This window comes from Harpegnathos saltator, unplaced genomic scaffold (genome assembly GCF_003227715.2).
Source record: "Harpegnathos saltator strain DR-91 unplaced genomic scaffold, Hsal_v8.6 scaffold491, whole genome shotgun sequence".
NCBI classification, from domain to species: Eukaryota; Metazoa; Arthropoda; class Insecta; order Hymenoptera; family Formicidae; genus Harpegnathos; species Harpegnathos saltator.
Genome location: NW_020230306.1, coordinates 264,424 through 281,671, shown reverse-complemented (window position 1 = coordinate 281,671; position 17,248 = coordinate 264,424). Strand labels below are relative to the sequence as shown.

General features: G+C 43.3%; 3 protein-coding genes across 12 annotated transcripts; 2 read left to right on the top strand and 1 right to left on the bottom strand.

The window, feature by feature from the left end:
* The first annotated feature begins 1,498 nt into the window (after positions 1-1,498).
* LOC105184662 (zinc finger Ran-binding domain-containing protein 2) lies at positions 1,499-5,467 on the top strand. Of its 6 annotated transcripts, none has more exons than XR_849895.3 (8): positions 1,500-1,931; positions 2,079-2,131; positions 2,379-2,460; positions 2,851-3,181; positions 3,638-3,726; positions 3,792-3,833; positions 3,973-4,119; positions 4,297-5,467. XR_849895.3 is itself a non-coding variant. In XM_011143572.3 (8 exons), the coding sequence occupies exons 1-7, from the start codon at positions 1,858-1,860 to the stop codon at positions 4,013-4,015; spliced, it is 714 nt and encodes a 237-aa protein (XP_011141874.1). In that variant the 5' UTR covers positions 1,500-1,857; the 3' UTR covers positions 4,016-4,035; positions 4,297-5,467. The 6 variants fall into 6 exon arrangements, 4 of the variants coding, with proteins under 4 accessions (XP_025158202.1, XP_011141876.1, XP_011141874.1 ...); XM_011143572.3 differs by having other exon boundaries at positions 3,973-4,035; XM_025302416.1 differs by having other exon boundaries at positions 3,973-4,053; positions 4,297-4,371.
* lgs (BCL9 domain-containing protein legless) lies at positions 5,411-12,462 on the bottom strand. Of its 3 annotated transcripts, none has more exons than XM_025302410.1 (7): positions 11,391-12,462; positions 11,019-11,257; positions 10,336-10,621; positions 9,893-10,236; positions 9,071-9,533; positions 8,731-8,938; positions 5,411-8,597 (listed from the first exon to the last, which is right to left on the bottom strand). In XM_025302410.1, the coding sequence occupies exons 1-7, from the start codon at positions 11,674-11,676 to the stop codon at positions 6,704-6,706; spliced, it is 3,720 nt and encodes a 1,239-aa protein (XP_025158195.1). In that variant the 5' UTR covers positions 11,677-12,462; the 3' UTR covers positions 5,411-6,703. The 3 variants fall into 3 exon arrangements, with proteins under 3 accessions (XP_025158195.1, XP_025158196.1, XP_025158197.1); XM_025302411.1 differs by having other exon boundaries at positions 11,019-11,233; positions 11,391-12,461; XM_025302412.1 differs by having other exon boundaries at positions 11,019-11,233; positions 11,493-12,461.
* Positions 12,463-13,212: 750 nt separating this feature from the next.
* On the top strand, positions 13,213-16,526 carry LOC105184664 (integrator complex subunit 12). 3 transcript variants are annotated; one of them, XM_025302415.1, is made up of 6 exons: positions 13,213-13,293; positions 14,034-14,182; positions 14,329-14,540; positions 14,629-14,994; positions 15,199-15,271; positions 15,357-16,526. In XM_025302415.1, exons 3-6 carry the CDS (start codon positions 14,382-14,384, stop codon positions 15,566-15,568), a joined length of 810 nt encoding a protein of 269 aa, XP_025158200.1. In that variant the 5' UTR covers positions 13,213-13,293; positions 14,034-14,182; positions 14,329-14,381; the 3' UTR covers positions 15,569-16,526. The 3 variants fall into 3 exon arrangements, with proteins under 3 accessions (XP_025158200.1, XP_025158199.1, XP_011141881.1); XM_025302414.1 differs by lacking the exon at positions 13,213-13,293 and adding an exon at positions 13,711-13,954; XM_011143579.3 differs by lacking the exon at positions 13,213-13,293 and having other exon boundaries at positions 13,711-14,182; positions 14,352-14,540.
* The last annotated feature ends 722 nt before the right edge of the window (positions 16,527-17,248 follow it).

Genomic DNA, 17,248 nt, shown 5'->3' with positions numbered 1-17,248 from the left:
GTAAAACCAAGATATTTATTTATTATTATTTATAACTCTACTTACTGTTATTTTTCATTAATTTTGTGCCTTCACGCGCTCTTACTGTCCGTTGGAATTTATCTTGCTTCCCATGCTGATGTGGAACGAATAGCATCCGTTATTTGAAAATTAGATCTTGATTTTTAGTTTCTCGAAAAGCCATCGTTGGAAAATTAATGTTCATCTAACCTAATATTGAACACAACAATTGAAACCTCAATTGAAAAAAATTTTTGGTGACGAGCGCCTAAAACAACGTATTTTTCAGAAATTTTAGAGAAAAACTTAGTTGAGTTATACTACTTGTAAATAAAAACTGGCTGACTCGTCGTTGAGTTGTACTACGATCTCTTTTGTGTTGAAATGGTGGCGACTTGTAGCGGAATTTTGGGAACTAATAAAAATTTTTATGTCCGCTGCGCACACCGTAGTCTTCCAAGTAGTAGAATTCAACGATTGAGTGGACACTCGATTTATTTTTACGATTCAACAAGAGTCAGATCTTTTTATTATTTCTAAATCTTTCCTTTTTATTATTTATAAATTTTACGACTAAATAACAAGACAAGAGATCACTTTATTTGTAAATAGCTCGTCCCTTAACAGCATATTAAATACATTTCTATATTATAAATAAAAATGAAAGACTTATTTTTCGCAATCGTGAAAAATAGGTAAATTCAACGAGCTATCACGTTCGTAAAAATGATGATAATCAGATAGTTTAAAAAGCATTTGATAGTTTAAAGTCTCTGCTTTACAGATTTCTTACGGTTATAACGTTATGTTGACACAGCATTAAATAAAATGAGAAATTGTTTAATTTTTAACCTCATTTTCAGTTTAGTTTCTATGTCGAAAATTTATATATATCGAAGATACATGACGGATATATTTTAATGAAAAATAAGTTTCAGTTTTCTATTAATTTGTTGCATAACTTCTAGAAAAATATTACTTGATGCACTAAGGTATACGTATATACGACTTCATCAATAAGTGTATCGACGCTTGATGAATCTTTAATTATATCAGTACATCAGTATATCGTAAGAAATAAGTAAACCTTATATCCGAAATTTGGAAAATAAAGCTTTCAGGCTGTAAAATGCTTACTTTAGCGAAAAGTAATCTTCAACGATCTCACTGTTACTTTCGCCAAAGTCATAGACCGTTGAATTCTCGTCGAACTTTCATCGCTGGGGATAACGATTCTTGAATTTTTACTCGTGACGCAGGCCTCTTGCACAATATTAATCCATTTGTTTATTTGTCCCTTCAATTAATTGGTCAATCAATTACCTGTCGATTTATTTACGCTCCAAGAGGACGCACTTGGCACCGGCGCACCTCGCCGAGAGGAGCCGCGACGCGGTGACGTCACTTGCGCCAAAAAGAACGCCTCAGTGCGCACACCTTGCACCTGGTGCAGACAGTTCAGCTGAAAGGCACAGTCTCCGCTGCACCAGATCCACTGCAGCAGATATCACGGTGCTATCGGCCGAGTACGGCCGACGGCCTCCAGCGATATTAGCGCGACTAATGTTCCCTTCCGTAGCCTTCGTTGAGTCGGCCGGACTCGCTCGTGTTCGAGATATTATGCAGTAGATGCGTAATTGCGCGACGTAGCGGCGAGTGTTGCGTTGGGCCGGCCTCTCGGTGTCGACCGCGACAATAAAATTCCGAGCATATTCGCGACAAAATAGACACCCGTCGACGCAAGGTTAGGCACAAGGTGCGCCGCGAAGGAGAAGGAGCGAGTGTGCGGGATCAACCTCGGGTGGAGGAGAGCTGATTAGACGGCCACCACCACCGCGGACAACGACGACAGTCGATATGGACGGCGGCAAGGTGGACGACGAGAATCAGCGTAGCGTCAATGACGGCGACTGGGTCTGCCCGGACTCACAGTATGTGTACTTTTGCTTTGCGACGCGGATAGTGAGATGTAACGCGAGCAGCGGTAACCGCGATTTCATTTCTCCACTCTCTGCCCAATGAACTCAGAGCAATAACTCTTGGTAACTCGGGCACGTGGTCTGTCTCTTTTTTTTTAGATGTGCCAATATTAACTTCGCCAGACGAAACTCCTGCAATCGCTGTGGTAAAGGTACGCAGTCAAGCAGAGTTGGAATATTAAAAAAATATTATGCTGATGTATGAAATTTCGTGAACGTGAGTCCTCATTCACACTCACTCTAGCTAGCTCAGTTTGTGCTGATTGTAGAATCTTGTCTGTCATATATGTTAAATACACTCTTGGCTGTAACTCTCTGTTAACGATACTGGTAGTACAAACATCTGTCATATGATGTACAACACGCAAGCTCTCTACGTAATATGATTTTTCAATGCAGACAGAGGTGAGTGTCCAAAGAAGAAAAAGTTGGGTCAAGAAATTGGGAAAGCAGCCGCTGAAAAAAGCAGGGGTCTCTTTAGGTAATGTTATGTTTCATTCAGTGATAATTTCGTATTGTTCTTCATATGCTAATAAATATACAAAGATTAACTGTTTGTATACAAGACTATAATTTTATTGTGCAGTAATATTCAATAAATATAATTAGATATAGAGAAGTAGATAGAAAAGGGGAAAGGAAGCATGAATAAAAATTCAAATCAAAGCTAGCACTATGCACATGTACTTCCCAGACTATCGGAACAAGCACCGACAATTTCGAAGTTTGTATAATGTATATGTAAAATCAATTGATGCAGCAGCAATGCTATTTTACCTATGTTAATATGTGTTAGTGTCATTTTCTCGTGCTCTAAATAATTGTTTATACATGTAAGTGAAAACTTGAATAAATGGAAACTTGATTTTAGTGCGGATGACTGGCAGTGCAGTAAATGCGGTAATGTGAACTGGGCTCGCCGTCAACAGTGTAATATGTGCAACGCCCCGAAATTTGGCGAGATAGAAGAGCGCACAGGATACGGAGGCGGTTATAATGATCGAGGAGTCGTCGAGTATAAGGAGAGACGGGATGAGGACGACGAATATGACGAATTCGGACGACGTAAGAAAAAGCGGAAACTTGAAAGCCGTTCCGACGATGACTCCAAAGATTCCAAATATAGTAGTCCTTCGCGCAGTAAATCCAGAGACAAGGACGATAGGGATGAGAGGGACGAGGACGAGCAGGCTGAAGAAAATGTAATTTCTTATTACTTAAAATTTTACGGCCAATTGAAATATAATTTTACATTCGAGATAATGCTGAGTGCAGCCACAATGGATGTAGCTTGTAGAGCGCACTATTTTTCTATTTAATTGCATAAAAATGCATTTACAGAATAAAAAAGTCAGTGAATCTCATGTTATATTAAATGTAAAAAGAAATTTTTTAATACAAAATATTATTTTCGATAAAGTGCTCTTCAGTTCATTGACATTTGTATCTTTTCACTCTGTAAAAGTGTTTTAATTCTATACAACGAAATAGAAGAACAATATGAACTGCGAAAGTTGCACTATATCGTATCCAGTACACGCTTAAAAACACAAAGTAAAAAGTATAGTACAAGGAAAAGAATCGATGGATTACATTCTTCAATTGTTGAAATTGAAATTGTGCTTCATGTTGTTCGTCATTGATATCGTAAATTATAGGAGGATGAAGAAGAGGATGACGAGGAAGACGGCGACTTGTCGAAATATGATCTTAGCGAATGGGACGATTTCGCGCCGGCAAAGAAAAGGTAATTACGCGCGGCTATGCGTTACTCCGTCGTAAAGATTACTATGAAAATTCCCATCGTTTCAGTACGAACGGAAGTGCTATATCGTCAGAAGCACAACGGTCAAGGTAATTAGCGGTAATACAATGTGGCAAATATATATTAGCCAGTAGGATTGCTTTAGAAAAGAAAAAAGAAAGTTACATCGATCAACGATTAGGTGAAAACGCGAGGATCGTCTTATACAAGACACGAACGTATTTGCAGAAACGGAGATGATTGGAGAGATTCGGGCACATCCAACCAATGAAATGCTGTACAAAAGGACAGGTTTGACTTGGGTTTCGGGTATAAAATTGATTATGATGATCAATCGCAGAACAACAATACAGTGATGAGTCTTGCTAAAATAATGTATAGTCCCAGATCCTTCAGGTTCTTTCAAGTATAACCTGCTTTTATTGCGATTATATCTTGGTATCGCATAAAGATATCGGGTAGAGATTAGCGTCGAAATTAGCGAAACTCCTCGGCAGACGCGAACGCGATTCTCGCTTGATGTGTGATTTTCCTTTCTGTTGATTTTTGCAGATGAAAAAGCGCCAAGACTCGAGGGAAGGATGCGTGCAGTCGGCTCGGCAACTAAGAGAAAACTATACACAACGCAAGTCTAGCAATTTAGTGATGCACCTTTGAAGATAAAGTGGCCGATATAACACGTGACTTACTACAAAGGGAGTCGACTAACAATAAGCTTTACATTTATAATTCTGCTCATAGCTTCGCGTTCATCCTAAGGAAGCAAATGTAGGATCTCCTATTTGCGCACGCGGTGTCGTTGCTCTCGAAAGATGAAACGTGAAACACTTTACAGCGCGAATAGCTCCGCTAGCGAGATACAAGACAAGGATAATCTTCAAAACAAAGTGAATCTATAGAGAAAATTATACACACAGCTCATTTTACAAGCTCTGAATATGACGTAGAAAAAGAACTTCTAATGTAGTAATCTCTTATTCCTACGTAGGTGAAGAGCTCTGCGTAAGCTTCATCGCGTCGCAGTGTTCTAAATTCCTATCACTTTATCACAAACGTACTATGTCGATGTAGTCGTGTCACTGCTTATATTGCTCAAACTGCTTGGAGGAATCTGCTTTTTTCCCTTGTCCTCTTGTCTCTCTTTTTACCGCCCTTCGTCTGACGAGTGGCATTCGATTTAAATGAGCAATCGTAAAAGTGAAGTATTAAGTAATCATTCCCGAAACGAAATGGAGATGTGCTGCTAACTTTCGAAAAGGAGGAAGTAAAGGTGGCAGAGTCAAAATCATCTTTATCTCGCTTCGACTACGGGTCCGTTCCTCTTGGCTGCGCTCTGAGCATTTCGCTACTCTTCAACTTCTTCTCTTCTTTACCCCTTCTCTTCTACAAAGTCTGGGATATGTAGTTTCGTTTCGAGCGCAGAAGTAGCACGATGCAGCGCGGCGAAAGGAACGGACCTGCCCGTGGAATCCGAGCGATTTTCGAAGGCTGCTTACTTCGGAAGAAGAAAAAAAATAAACGTGGTGCAAGATGGTCGTGTCTCGCTTACGCACATCCTGCGGGCGCGAATAAAAGGCCAACTCTCTCTCTCTCTTCGATAGACGCTCTCGAATCGCGCGAACGTGTTGCGATCACCGATCGTCGATCAAATCTTGTGCTGACACACTTCTTGTAAATATCTTTATTTTTCATTTATAATAAAAATCATTCATCAACAACATAATTGTTCTTAGTCAATTATTTCTTTTCTTATTTACGTAAACTACATAGAGGGGATCATGATTATGCACAGAATTGGTCATAGGGGGAATCGATGAGTGGGGAGCGGAGGGACGGGCGATATTTAAGGATTATGTTGCAACAGGTATATATAATATATATATATATAATATGTATAATATGTATATGGTATATATGTACAATAATAAATTTGAGCTTGTTTGACTGCGTTTAAGTAAGTTTAGTGATAAAGGAAGGATGAATTATACGACACCGGCGTACCAAATCCTCTCGTTGCTCGTTATTTTACTGCGGTAATTCTGCGCACAATTACTTTATCCCGAGCAACTCTGGCTGCGAACAAAAGTGCAAGAAGAGGAGAAAAGGTGACCGATCCTCGCTTTTCCTCGCGCGTTCTCTTCTTGTTGTTCTCTTTTTTTTCCTTTTTCTTTCTCTCATTTCTTTCATACTCGAGCTATAGTAACGTACTTTTATTAAATCTAACGCTGTGCACCTCAATCAATGAAGTAACAATCTCTACAAAACAAAAAAAAAGGATGAAGAACAGAAAAAAGAACCAGATTATACATCGGTATTTACATGAACGCGTAAGCCGGTACTTGCACATCTCTGTCAACATGTGGAATTTACAGATAGTCCCGGGGAGATTTCGTGTGTGAAACGATATTTCCAATATATCACGGGATAACAGCTTCCGGATACACGAGGAACTCCGATATCGTGTACCAGAGATGATAAAATAAAAAAAAGAATAAAGATAATTTCATTAATTTCTCGCTCATCAAGAAACGTAAATAAATTTTATAAGTTAAAAGTAGAACTAGGATCTCTCGTCACGCTTCAGTCGCGAATATTCGCAAGGCTTGATAACCAGCCTTACAGGCTTGACATTAGAACCTCCACACAGTCGATCTCTTTGTTCTCCGCGCAAGATAATCTTATCTAGCCTAACTTACATCTCCAGAATTATGTCACATGATTAGACGATAGAAAAATCCCTGACAGATGAAAGGGAGAGAGCAAGAGGGGGGAGGGGGGAATAGGGGGATAAGGAGAAAGTGAAGAGAGAAAAAATGGGAAAGGAAAGAAAGCAAAAGAGACAGAACGGGAGAGAAGAGAAACAGACAAAGAAGAAAGAGAGAGAAAAAGGGACGCTGAAAGGCCACCGTAGTAATCGTCATCGTCGTCGTCGTGGTGATATGATTCAGCCGGGTAGCGTTTACTTCGGCATGAAGAACTGCTGATGCGAGTGCGAGTTCGGCGGTGGGTGCAAGTTAGGGTGCGGTGGCCCGCTGCCTCTGGTGCCGGTGGCATAAAGTTGCTGTTGGAAGTTGTGAAACTGTTGAGCGTAATTCGGATCGGACATACTAGGTCCGCTGCCGACGAACGGGCTGTTCTTGAAGTTGCTGGTAGCGCTACCCATGCTCGGAGGTAAGGGCTGAGTGGCGTCGGGCGGTGGGCCCAGTCCCATCGGACTGCCCTTGCTGCCGGACACGTACATGCCCGGATTCGGTTGGTTCGACACCTGCGACACCATGTCAGGCGGGAAGACTTTGTCGGGGTCCATGGAGCCGCCTGGAAAGACACCACCGCCCACCATGTGTTGCATACGCATGAGATTAGGCTGCGGTCGCATGTTGCCGACCGGTCTCATGGACGGGTGCACGCCGCTTGTGTTCATAGACTGCCCATCCATCCTGGGCGAGCCTCCCATGGGAATCCCGGCGTTCATGGTGGACGGCATACCGCTGTGCGGGCCCATGCTGTTCGGCACGCAGCCGTTAGGGAAGTATTGGAGGTTCACCGACGGTGTGCCCATCTTCGACTCCAGGTTGGACAATGGATTGGTGAATCGCTGAAGGAAGTCCAGACTGGGTGGACCCCGTGGCGCGTGTCCGACGTTCGGCCTAGCCGGCAAGTATTGTATGGTGTTCGGCGCACTCGGTTTCACTTGAACATTCGCACCGTTGTAGGGGCTGGGTCCGGTTACGTGGCTGGTCATCAGTCTCGGTGGTGGCGCGTGAGTCTCACCGCCGGGGTACGCGCCGGCAGCGCCCGTCGAGTGGCTACCCATCATTCCGTGGCTCATCATGGGGTGTCCCATCTTGGTGGGCACACCGGGGCTACCTGTGTGCGAAGTGGTCGGGCTGTAGCTCGTCGGCGCACCCGCTAGACCCATGCACATACCGCCAACTTCGCCAGGCTCATTGGTGGGACCCATGTGGCAACTTCCGTTCATCTCTCCACCCATCTGCATCATGTGCATGCCGTGCGGGTTGCCGAACGGCATTATACCGGCGTTGCCAGAGTGCATAGGCTCGTTGCCCAGAGAGTTGCTCGCCGCGGTGTTCGTCAGCTGCTGACTCATCTGTGCCAAGGACGTTATGGGGTCGAAATGATTTGTACTCATGGCGGTCAAGTTGCCAAGTCGGCCGCCGATGTTGTTGGGATTGAGAGGCACGTTGTCGGAAGGTTGACTCACGTTTATGGACGGCCTGCCGCACGGAAACGAAGCGCCAGGACCGCTCAGTGATGGCACTACTGTCGTGCTGCCAGAATTGTTCGGGTTTATCACCGTCGGCTGCTGCTGCTGCTGCTGCTGCTGCTGCTGCTGTTGCTGCTGCTGTTGTTGTTGCTGCTGCTGTTGTTGTTGCTGCTGCTGTTGTTGTTGCTGCTGCTGCTGTTGCTGCTGCTGCTGTTGCGACTGCGTTTGCTGCTGCTGCTGCTGCTGTTGTTGCTGCTGCTGCTGCTGTTGTTGGACGTCCTTCGCGGATGGCGATGATGTATCGGGTTTCGTGGTGGGCGACGCCGGTATTGTTCGTGGAGGACCCATATCCGGTATGCTGGTATTGTGCGGCACCGGACTACTCTGTGCGCTAGCGCTAGACTTGTTGCCCGGTTTCGCGGGATCCGCCGGGGTGTGAGGCGCGGCGCTGCCCGGCGTGTGTGGCGTATGTGGTGTGTGAGGACTGTGCAGAGAACCGGTGAAGCCGCGATTCATGGTGTCCATCTGTACGGGACTCGCACCCTCTGATCTAGTGGGGTACTGATTGTTGTTGTCCAAACTTCCCGACAGGATTCTGTTGGACATCTCCGAAGAACTGCCTGTATTCCTGTGAAAGAAAAAAAGCATCCTAAGATGCGTGCTCATGCAACGTGAATTAAACGATTACTTTGATAAGATCATAAGGTGCGTTTGATTCGAAATATCTGTGCGACGGAACAGAGATGAAAGAAGATATTTACGTAGTTGAATTGCCATCCTTCAGACTTGTGTTGGGTTGCTTCTGGATAGTCAGTTCTTGCCCTTCGAACGTGCTGAGATATTGAAGCTGATGAGGGCTCGGTACTGGCATAAGGTTCGCTTCCTTCACGGCTGAGGCGTTCACGGCTCCGGTGTGTTGCTGTTTTTGTTGAGCTAAGGACTGTAGTGTTCGGCAAAACATACCGTCCACTAGATCGAGAAAAGAACAAGTCCAATTGTGTAAAGCCGAGAGATTCGTAACAGAGAGATTCATAAACGCGTCCATGTTGCGTGAATTTATAGAAATTACAAACGAAAGAACGAGATTAAGCTTTCAATTACCGTTTGGCGGCTGACTGTTAGGAAAATCAAGGGAAGCATCCTTTTGAGCATTAGTACCACTAGGACTAAGAGCTGTGATATGGGAATGAGAGACCGGCGTTCCTGGATTGCTGTGATTCAGTCGAGCCGTCGACACCGCGCTGGCGGCCGTACCGACCGTTGGATTTGGCGAATCTTGACCTGTTGGACTCTGTCCCGGCAAATGGCTGCTTCTTTGATTACCAAGCTGAAACTGTCTGTTGCAGTCAGCCGGTGAATTCAAAGCCGAACTCGCGCGCGGTGACGGTAGCGACAGATTGCTCGTCGGATTGTTGGGCGAGGATGGATTTGGACTCTGGATTGCAATCGGTACGCTCGCGGATCGAGTCGTTTGATGATACGGAGGCGGGGGACCTTGACTTCGAGGTACTCCGACCATATTGGTGCCGCGCAGCGGCACCGCACCTGGATTACCTACGTTTGGCTGAAAATGTTTAAGATATATTTAAGATTGCTAATATTGTTCCAAATATTGCCAGACAAATGCATATAAGGTGACTCATTTTAAACGTATCCAGCTAAAATATCCTGACAGAAAAGCATTATGAGACAATTATGTGAAAATTTCGGATAAAGATCGGATAAAATAAAATCAAATCAAAGTCTCTATTTTACTGCTCTCTTAAGATCAAACAACTTTTGTCTGAAATATCGTTTTCAAATAACGCATTTTTGAAATATTTCAAATGGGCATTCAAAATGGGTCACCTTGTATAATTACTGAAAGTTCTGTCGCTCGCTGGAGGTGTCGAATTCAATTTCATACGAAAGAAAAATATATACCTTATTTTTGCCATCAAGAAATTGATGTTGCAATTTGTGCCAATCCATAGACGGAGGACATTGATTTGGTACACTGACGGGAGGAACATTCGAGGGAGGACATGACACGGTAGTTCCTTGCGTTGCGTCCAGAGTGCCAGGCTCCTCTTTGTGCCCAGGAAACAGCATCATCTGCATTTTCCGCAGAGTCGCCAGCTGAACTTCTCTGTGCTGTCTTTGTTTCGGTGTTAGATTTTCGTCCGGAACTTTAACACCTTGAAGCGATGGCTGCAGACCTCCTGGACCTGGGCTTGTTATGTTAGGACTATGGCCCATGATAGCGTTATTAGTGGGTTGAGGATTGGCTGTGTCGGAACAAGATATATCTCTTGAATAAATGTGTTCGTAGAGCGTGGTGGATAGTTAATGAGCCGATTGTATCGGTGAAATTTAATAAGGCTTACCCGAATTACCAGGTGAATTCGGCACAAGGCAAGGCACGTCTATGTTACCATCATCCAATGATGGTTCAGAATTACCAAGAGAGTTTCCACCGTTTATGTTTCGCAAGTTAGGTTGCTCGTTCCAATATTGTGTAGGATTTGGGTCTAGTGCTGGTAAATCCGGGGGTTGTTCAGTTGGGAAAGTATTATTCGTATTTCCCTGATGGCCTTTCTGTTTCATCATAGCAAGATTATTTAACCATTGAGCAGGATTTTGGCGAAATTGATTTACTTTATTTGGATGTTTCTAAAAGAATAAAAACGGTGAGTATTAATGGTAATTAAATGAATGACAAATAATACGTGTGTCACATGAAACTATAAGTTTACTAAAAATAACGTTTCAAAGTGAGCTGTTTATGTTGAAGGTGTAAAGTCAAACAAAAATGAATTAAAAACAAGTATAAGAGAAGATACAAATTGATGTTTTATACATGTACATACTATTGTAACAAAATCCTTTCTCTCTCTCTCTCTCTCTCTCTCTCTCACACACATACACACACACACACACACACACACACACACACACACACACACACACACGTGCATACACGACCAGCAAAAAGTACAAGTTTCACAATAAACTGCTCATGTGATAGCTTACAGTATTACTTGAATAAGTCAATATTAATGTTTGATACCTCCAAATATTTCTTAGTGTTTGGTTGAGCACGATGAAAGTCGATGATAGATGGATAATCGCCTCTCATCACAGCATCTGCGCCTTTATTTGCTAGTATTGTAGAAAATACATAAATTTGGCTCTGCTGCTGCATATATTGAGCCTCCCCACTGCCTGCATTAGTTCCCATCTGCTTTCCCAGTACATTACTAACAAGTGGTTGAATGCCGTCCGCTGTAATAACATTTCCACTACAATCTACAGCAAAAAGGACAATCTGATTATTCTAATACAAGACTGAGGATGAGAATATCAAGTGTGTACCAATGCATGAGAAACATGTAAATAAAGACTCGGTGGGTGCAGGATCATGGAAACAAATCGATCTTACCAGGTAGATCGTCGGTAGGATTATTAGGATCTCCCTCTTGCTTGACCGAATTCAAGATCGGCTGATTCCCATTGGTATTTTGATTCTCCCCAGGCATCGTACCTTCGCCATTGGGCAGATCCAAGCAAGGGTCCCTGGGACACTCAGCGGTGTCTTCTCCAGTCGTGTCGTCGTTGTTACCACCTGGACCTTCCTCCTTGATCTTAACCGGATCGGTGTCAGGCTCATCTTTGACAACCGTAGTGGGCACACAGCTGGGCTCGTTGGGTTTCTTCTCGGTTTTCATGGCTGGCTGGTGTCGACGTCAGGGCAAACAACAATATCAGACCTCACTGGTGCTGGACGGCGAGAAAACCAGAGACATGGCCACTAGCACACCGTGTCCACGATGCGTTGGCTGCGTGCGACAGCCAGATAAAGAGACGTTGAGAGAGAAAGACAGAGAGAAAGAGGTTAACGACCAGGTGCACGTCGACCGGTCGTCTGAGAGTCACGCGCGTTCACCAGACGGCCGCCGCGAGCATTCTCGCGGAGGGCATGGCGGTGCGCCCACTTCCTGGATAGCACGGCGAGTCGCTACAGACGCACGAGTACCAGCAGTCTGTCTCGCGCATTTATCTTCACCGTGGCCGTAGGGATGCCGAAGCTCCACCTGGGGTGCCTCGGTCGTGCTGCTGTTGCTACTGCTGCCCGACGGTGGGCGACCCGATACGATCGAGCGCGAACAAGCCGGCGGTCACAACACGGTAGCACGACGTCGCTCTCACGGCCGCACCGTGGAAAAATATCCCAAATGTCACCCTCGCGACTCGCACACACAAACGAAAGAAAGAGAGAGAGCGTGTAACTCGCCTCTCCGGCTGTTCCGTGTGTCTCGCGCGCGCGGCTGCTGCGGCTGCGGCTACGGCTGCGGCGGTGGTAGAGCAGCAGCAGCGGCAGCGGCAGTACGGTATACACGGTGCGCGTTCACGTAGCGACGTAGCTGCTCACTGAACGCGAGAAGGAGAGAAACGGAGAGAAAAAGAAAGAGAAGGAGAGCGAGAGCGAGAGAGAGAGAGATAGAGAGAGAGAGAGAGCGACACACACAGAGAGAGAGAGAGAGTGAGAGAGAGAGAAAGAAAGAAACAGAGAGAGGAACGCGGATACAATATCAACGGCGGTGCGAACGCACACTGCGGCAGCACAACCCGAGTAGCCTCCTCGCCGTCGTCGTCGTCGTACGCGCAAGCATTGTTCTCTCTACCCCGACTTTATTTGTCACTTCATGGTCGCTTTGATTATTTATTTCTTTTACGCACGGCTGCCAACTGTAGCCGTCGAAAAGTTCGACATCGAGTTCGCACCGCGCGCGTGTAAGCGCGAACGGCGAGAAGGTGAACAAGGACGCGACGATGCGTCGCGACGCGGTGGAAGTGGGACACCGCCGCGTATCACGTATGTGTGGCCGGGAAGAAAGGGGGGCGCTCCGTGCGCGCGATCGGCGAGAAATCCACGCCGCCGCTAGCGCGTTGCGCAGCTCGCCCCGCGGGGTTACTATTTTTGTCTTTCTTTGGTTATATTTTCACCTCTCGTCAGCCTGTTCGAGATAGTCGACGGCGCTCGGTCTCACGCCGGTATGCCCTGTTCATCATCATCGTCACCGTCCTCGTCGTCGTTGACGTCGACGATGTCGCGGAGACGCTGCACGATTTAAAAAGCGTGTACTCCGCGACGCGACGCGACACGACGCGCCGATGCGGCCCGTTTATCTCTCTCTCTCTCTCTCTCTCTCTCTCTCTCTCTCTCTCTCTCTCTCTCTCTCTCTCTCTCTCTCTCTCTCTCTCGTCTGTTCGTTTTCGCGCCCGACCAGCTGCGCGGATCGAAGACGATCGCGAAATTAAATTTGGAACGCGTCGGTACGCACGTACGTATGCATGGGAGGACTGGAGCAAATGGATCGCGTATGCCGATTTGCCTACATTCCCCGAGTCCGCGAGAAGCGCGACGGGCCTGTCGTGGGTGTCGTGCGGCTCCTTGAGCGCGTAGTCGGCTATTTTGCAGCGTTCTTGGCGGTAGTTTTGAAATCCACTCCAGCCGCGAAAAGCCTGGAAATCTGACGTTTGATCTCGTCCATCGATCGATATCGATCGCGCGCGATTTTTTACTCGCGCTGCTTTCTTTCCCTCCCAATGATATATGATCCTTTAAACATTCTTAGTCGTACTTTTTTGCTAATTGACTCTCACCTTTCGCTTTATCTGTGCGAGTTGTGACTTTTATCGATAAAAGAGAAACGTACACATATAAATAGCAAGAAATTCTATCTAAAGTTAGTACGAGAATAGTTGTTTTTTGTGGATAAAATTATTGATTCAAGATTGTCAGAAATGTTGGCGGACATAAGTTGAAGTTTCGCTTTCCTGTGCCAATTAAACATGTTGAAATTAATGAACAATCTGAGCTCGGAGTCATATGTTCGAAAAATACACGCGATAACCTAGAATAGATTGGAATGGATAGCTTATTTAACGTTTAACAACGAAGCGTTAACGCACGCTAGCGATTGGTATAGACGACAATAAAATGTCGGTATTGTATCTGGCATAATTATAGATACTGCGCGTGACATGCTTCGTATTAGCTTGGATATTACGTGTCTCACAGGTTAAATCGCAACATCCCGCATGTTTCGTCCGATGCTCTGTCTGATGCAACAATTACTGTCGATGAATATTTAAGATAAAAACAAGAATAGATTTTATCCCTGGACAGCCTTATTCTTCTATAAAAAAACATCTTTATAGTTTAAGCTGGTACGTACGTATGAAATCAATGTATGATAATGTATATGCATTTTTATGCGCAATTTAGTGTATTGAGATACTGCATAACCTAATTTAACTGCCATACAAAACCTTATTCCCTCATCAGAGTTATTTAAAATTTTTATATCATGCAGTAAGTATAAGTTGGTATATGTAGTAATAAGAAGGAAAGCAGAGCTTCTATACGATGACCCAATTGGAATTGGATCCTCAGTTTACACAAGGATTGCGCCTTTTGCATTCCACCAACAAAGACTCTGCAGAACAGCTGCGAGCTTTGTTAGACGAAGCAATCAAACAAAAATATGGACCATCCAAGATGCTGCTTAATGTACTACATAAAAAGGTAATATGAACACAGTAATATAAATAAAATTTATATAATAGTTGAAATATATCCAGTAAATTAATTTTTAAAAGTTCTTACATCTTAGTATATGATGGAAGAACCAGTATTGAGTGATCACAGTAGTAGCAGTAGCAGCAAGAAAAGTAAGAGTTCAAGCTCATCCAAGCACTCGAGTAAATCAAGCAAAAATAGTTCACCTGTCAATCTACCAACACGTGATACACCACCAGACATACTGCAGACAGATGACACACTAGCGATGGAAATTTTAAATGATGATCTGACATGTGTCATTTGCAAGGGAATGGATGTCGGGGCAAGAAATAGACTTGTAGAATGCTTGGAGTGTCATTCTTTATATCATCAGGAATGCCATGTCCCACATATTTTAGATTCACAGATAGATGTGCCGAGACAAGTGTGGTACTGCTCCAACTGTTCCAAGTCTCAGGTGTGTGTATTCACCCACATTTATAATTTGTATGACAATTATATATATTTATGGTTTTATATTCCTTATAAAATTGTTTTATACCTGATTGTACAAAAATTTATTTATTTCTATTTTATTATTAATCATTAACTATTTATGTATTTATCATACTTTGATATTCATTGTATCATAAATCTCTAAGAGAATCTTAACTCCTCATAGATCTCTAAAGAAAGAAGCTCACCAAAGACTGTGATAGAGACCAAATCGAAAGAACAGAAGAAACCCAGCTCAAGTAAGTACTTCAAATATAATATTCAACGTTCGACGTTCTTATTGTATGGTATTATCTTTCATCACTAAACTATCGATTCATGTAGGTAGCACATCTAAGGTGAATACACCAAATATTAACATTATAAGTGCGGATAGAAGATTGAAAGACATGATAAAGAAAGCTAAACAAGACAAACGAAACACAAGTACTGCCACGAGTTCAAAGGGCTCTTCATCCAATTCGCCTGCGTTATCCTCAGCGAAGTCTTCTCAGGATAAATCGTTATTATATAAGATAAAGTCAGGAATGGAGTAAACCTTCCTTGAAAAGAGAACACCAAAATGAAATTGATTAAATGTGCAATTAATCAGTTTTCAAAAATAACCTGCATATCCATTCTTTTTCTTTATTAATAACGGAATTATTGTTTAGTAGATTTTGTCGATGTGGAAGAAAGGGCGACAATCTTTCGTATTACTTTTTATGAATATATTTACTTATGATGAATAAGTAAGAATTGTGTCTCTTTATGACAAAGACAAAAGTCCTAAGTAGACGATATCACTATATAGTATGTATTTATATTGAAGTTTAATCTCGAATTACATTCAATCGACATTAGTACAATTGGGCCTTTGTGTAGTGTCTGAATTTCTTACTGTCTATAAATACAATTCCATATTATACAATTTATTAATAATTGTACAAACGTGCCATGTAAATTTGTTATCTTTAAGCTTTCGCATTATTATTACAAAAATATTAAGTATGTAGAAAATAATGACATAATATTACTATCGCTAATAATTATTACACACGTAATATCGTTCGTAATACAAGTCTGCGTTGACATATAGTTTTAATGTAAATATACAATAGATCATTTTTTAATACCTTTTTATTGAGATATATTTATAAAAGGAAAGCGAGATAAAATTATACAAACTTCACATATCTCGAGAGATTGCGTGTTAATTGTACTGTATATCGCATATACACAATTTCGTTATCGAAATCAACTCGTACCAAGTACGCTGATTCTTTCTTCCTTCTTTTTTTCTTTTTTTTTTACCGGCGTAACAATACACGTCGATCGACGCCGGTCGATCTTTTTCACGTAGTCAAGATGCACAGTGGAAAACTATAACGCGCGTCAAGTACGTACTACTGTATACAAGATATACATGTAAACACTCTCGTGTGCCCGCGAATGCGACAGGAGTGTGGCAGAGTTGCGAAAAATTGCAAATTAACGTGACGATACGCGATACGATAACGCTCTTAGTATTCGAAGATTCGTCGTGTAATAATAACTTTTATTTCGAAGAGTCCACGTGTCCATCTGTATATTTATAGTGACCATACTTAGGTTCTTAGCGCCCAACAGGTTGTGATAATTTAGCACACACTGGCGATTATTATTCACCGTGCCCGTCTCCAATTGCGAGAGAAATTCTTTATTACGACACAACGTTAAAAACTTTGGAAACCATCGGAAGGGCCGAGGAAAGGCCGATCGCGCGCTTTCTTTCTCTCTTCTCGCCTTCAACAACAGACACTTGGATGAATCACAAATTATAGTGACTCAAATGGGGGAAACCTCGGTTGGCCCTTCCTTCTTCTTTCTCTCTTTTTGCGCTTACAGATTATCGAGACGATACACGAACACACTCCATCGTATCTTAATTGTAAGTGTTAGTGTTGTGCTACGGTCAGCCTGTACAGCTTCGATAATTGCGGGTGGGCGAAAGAATAACGAAGAGATAACGTATGAGTCATTTATAATACCAATATATTTTCTGCGATCTTTTCAAATGCAATTAGTTGTTTGTCCCTACGTCCCATTGAAAATTTGGCAAGAGTCATTTCGTTTCCTCGAGTATTCGCTTAATGTCTACTCGTGCGCGGGATGGGGGGAGGATTGAGATATTATGTACAATGAGGGTGCGGGCGGGAAAGGGTGGGAGAATGACGGGGGGAGAGAGGACGTATTTG

Excerpts from the sequence above, each read along its gene's own strand:
- LOC105184662 (XM_011143572.3), top strand. The coding sequence starts at position 1,858 with ATGGACGGCGGCAAGGTGGACGACGAGAATCAGCGTAGCGTCAATGAC. Across the intron at positions 2,461-2,850 it reads AAAAGCAGGGGTCTCTTTAG|TGCGGATGACTGGCAGTGCA; the intron begins GTAATGTTATGT and ends ACTTGATTTTAG. Across the intron at positions 3,727-3,791 it reads TTCGCGCCGGCAAAGAAAAG|TACGAACGGAAGTGCTATAT; the intron begins GTAATTACGCGC and ends CCATCGTTTCAG.
- lgs (XM_025302410.1), bottom strand. The coding sequence starts at position 11,676 with ATGAAAACCGAGAAGAAACCCAACGAGCCCAGCTGTGTGCCCACTACG. Across the intron at positions 11,258-11,390 it reads TCCTACCGACGATCTACCTG|ATTGTAGTGGAAATGTTATT; the intron begins GTAAGATCGATT and ends TTTTTGCTGTAG. Across the intron at positions 10,237-10,335 it reads GAATTCACCTGGTAATTCGG|CCAATCCTCAACCCACTAAT; the intron begins GTAAGCCTTATT and ends GTTCCGACACAG.
- LOC105184664 (XM_025302415.1), top strand. The coding sequence starts at position 14,382 with ATGACCCAATTGGAATTGGATCCTCAGTTTACACAAGGATTGCGCCTT. Across the intron at positions 14,541-14,628 it reads TTAATGTACTACATAAAAAG|TATATGATGGAAGAACCAGT; the intron begins GTAATATGAACA and ends CTTACATCTTAG. Across the intron at positions 14,995-15,198 it reads CCAACTGTTCCAAGTCTCAG|ATCTCTAAAGAAAGAAGCTC; the intron begins GTGTGTGTATTC and ends AACTCCTCATAG.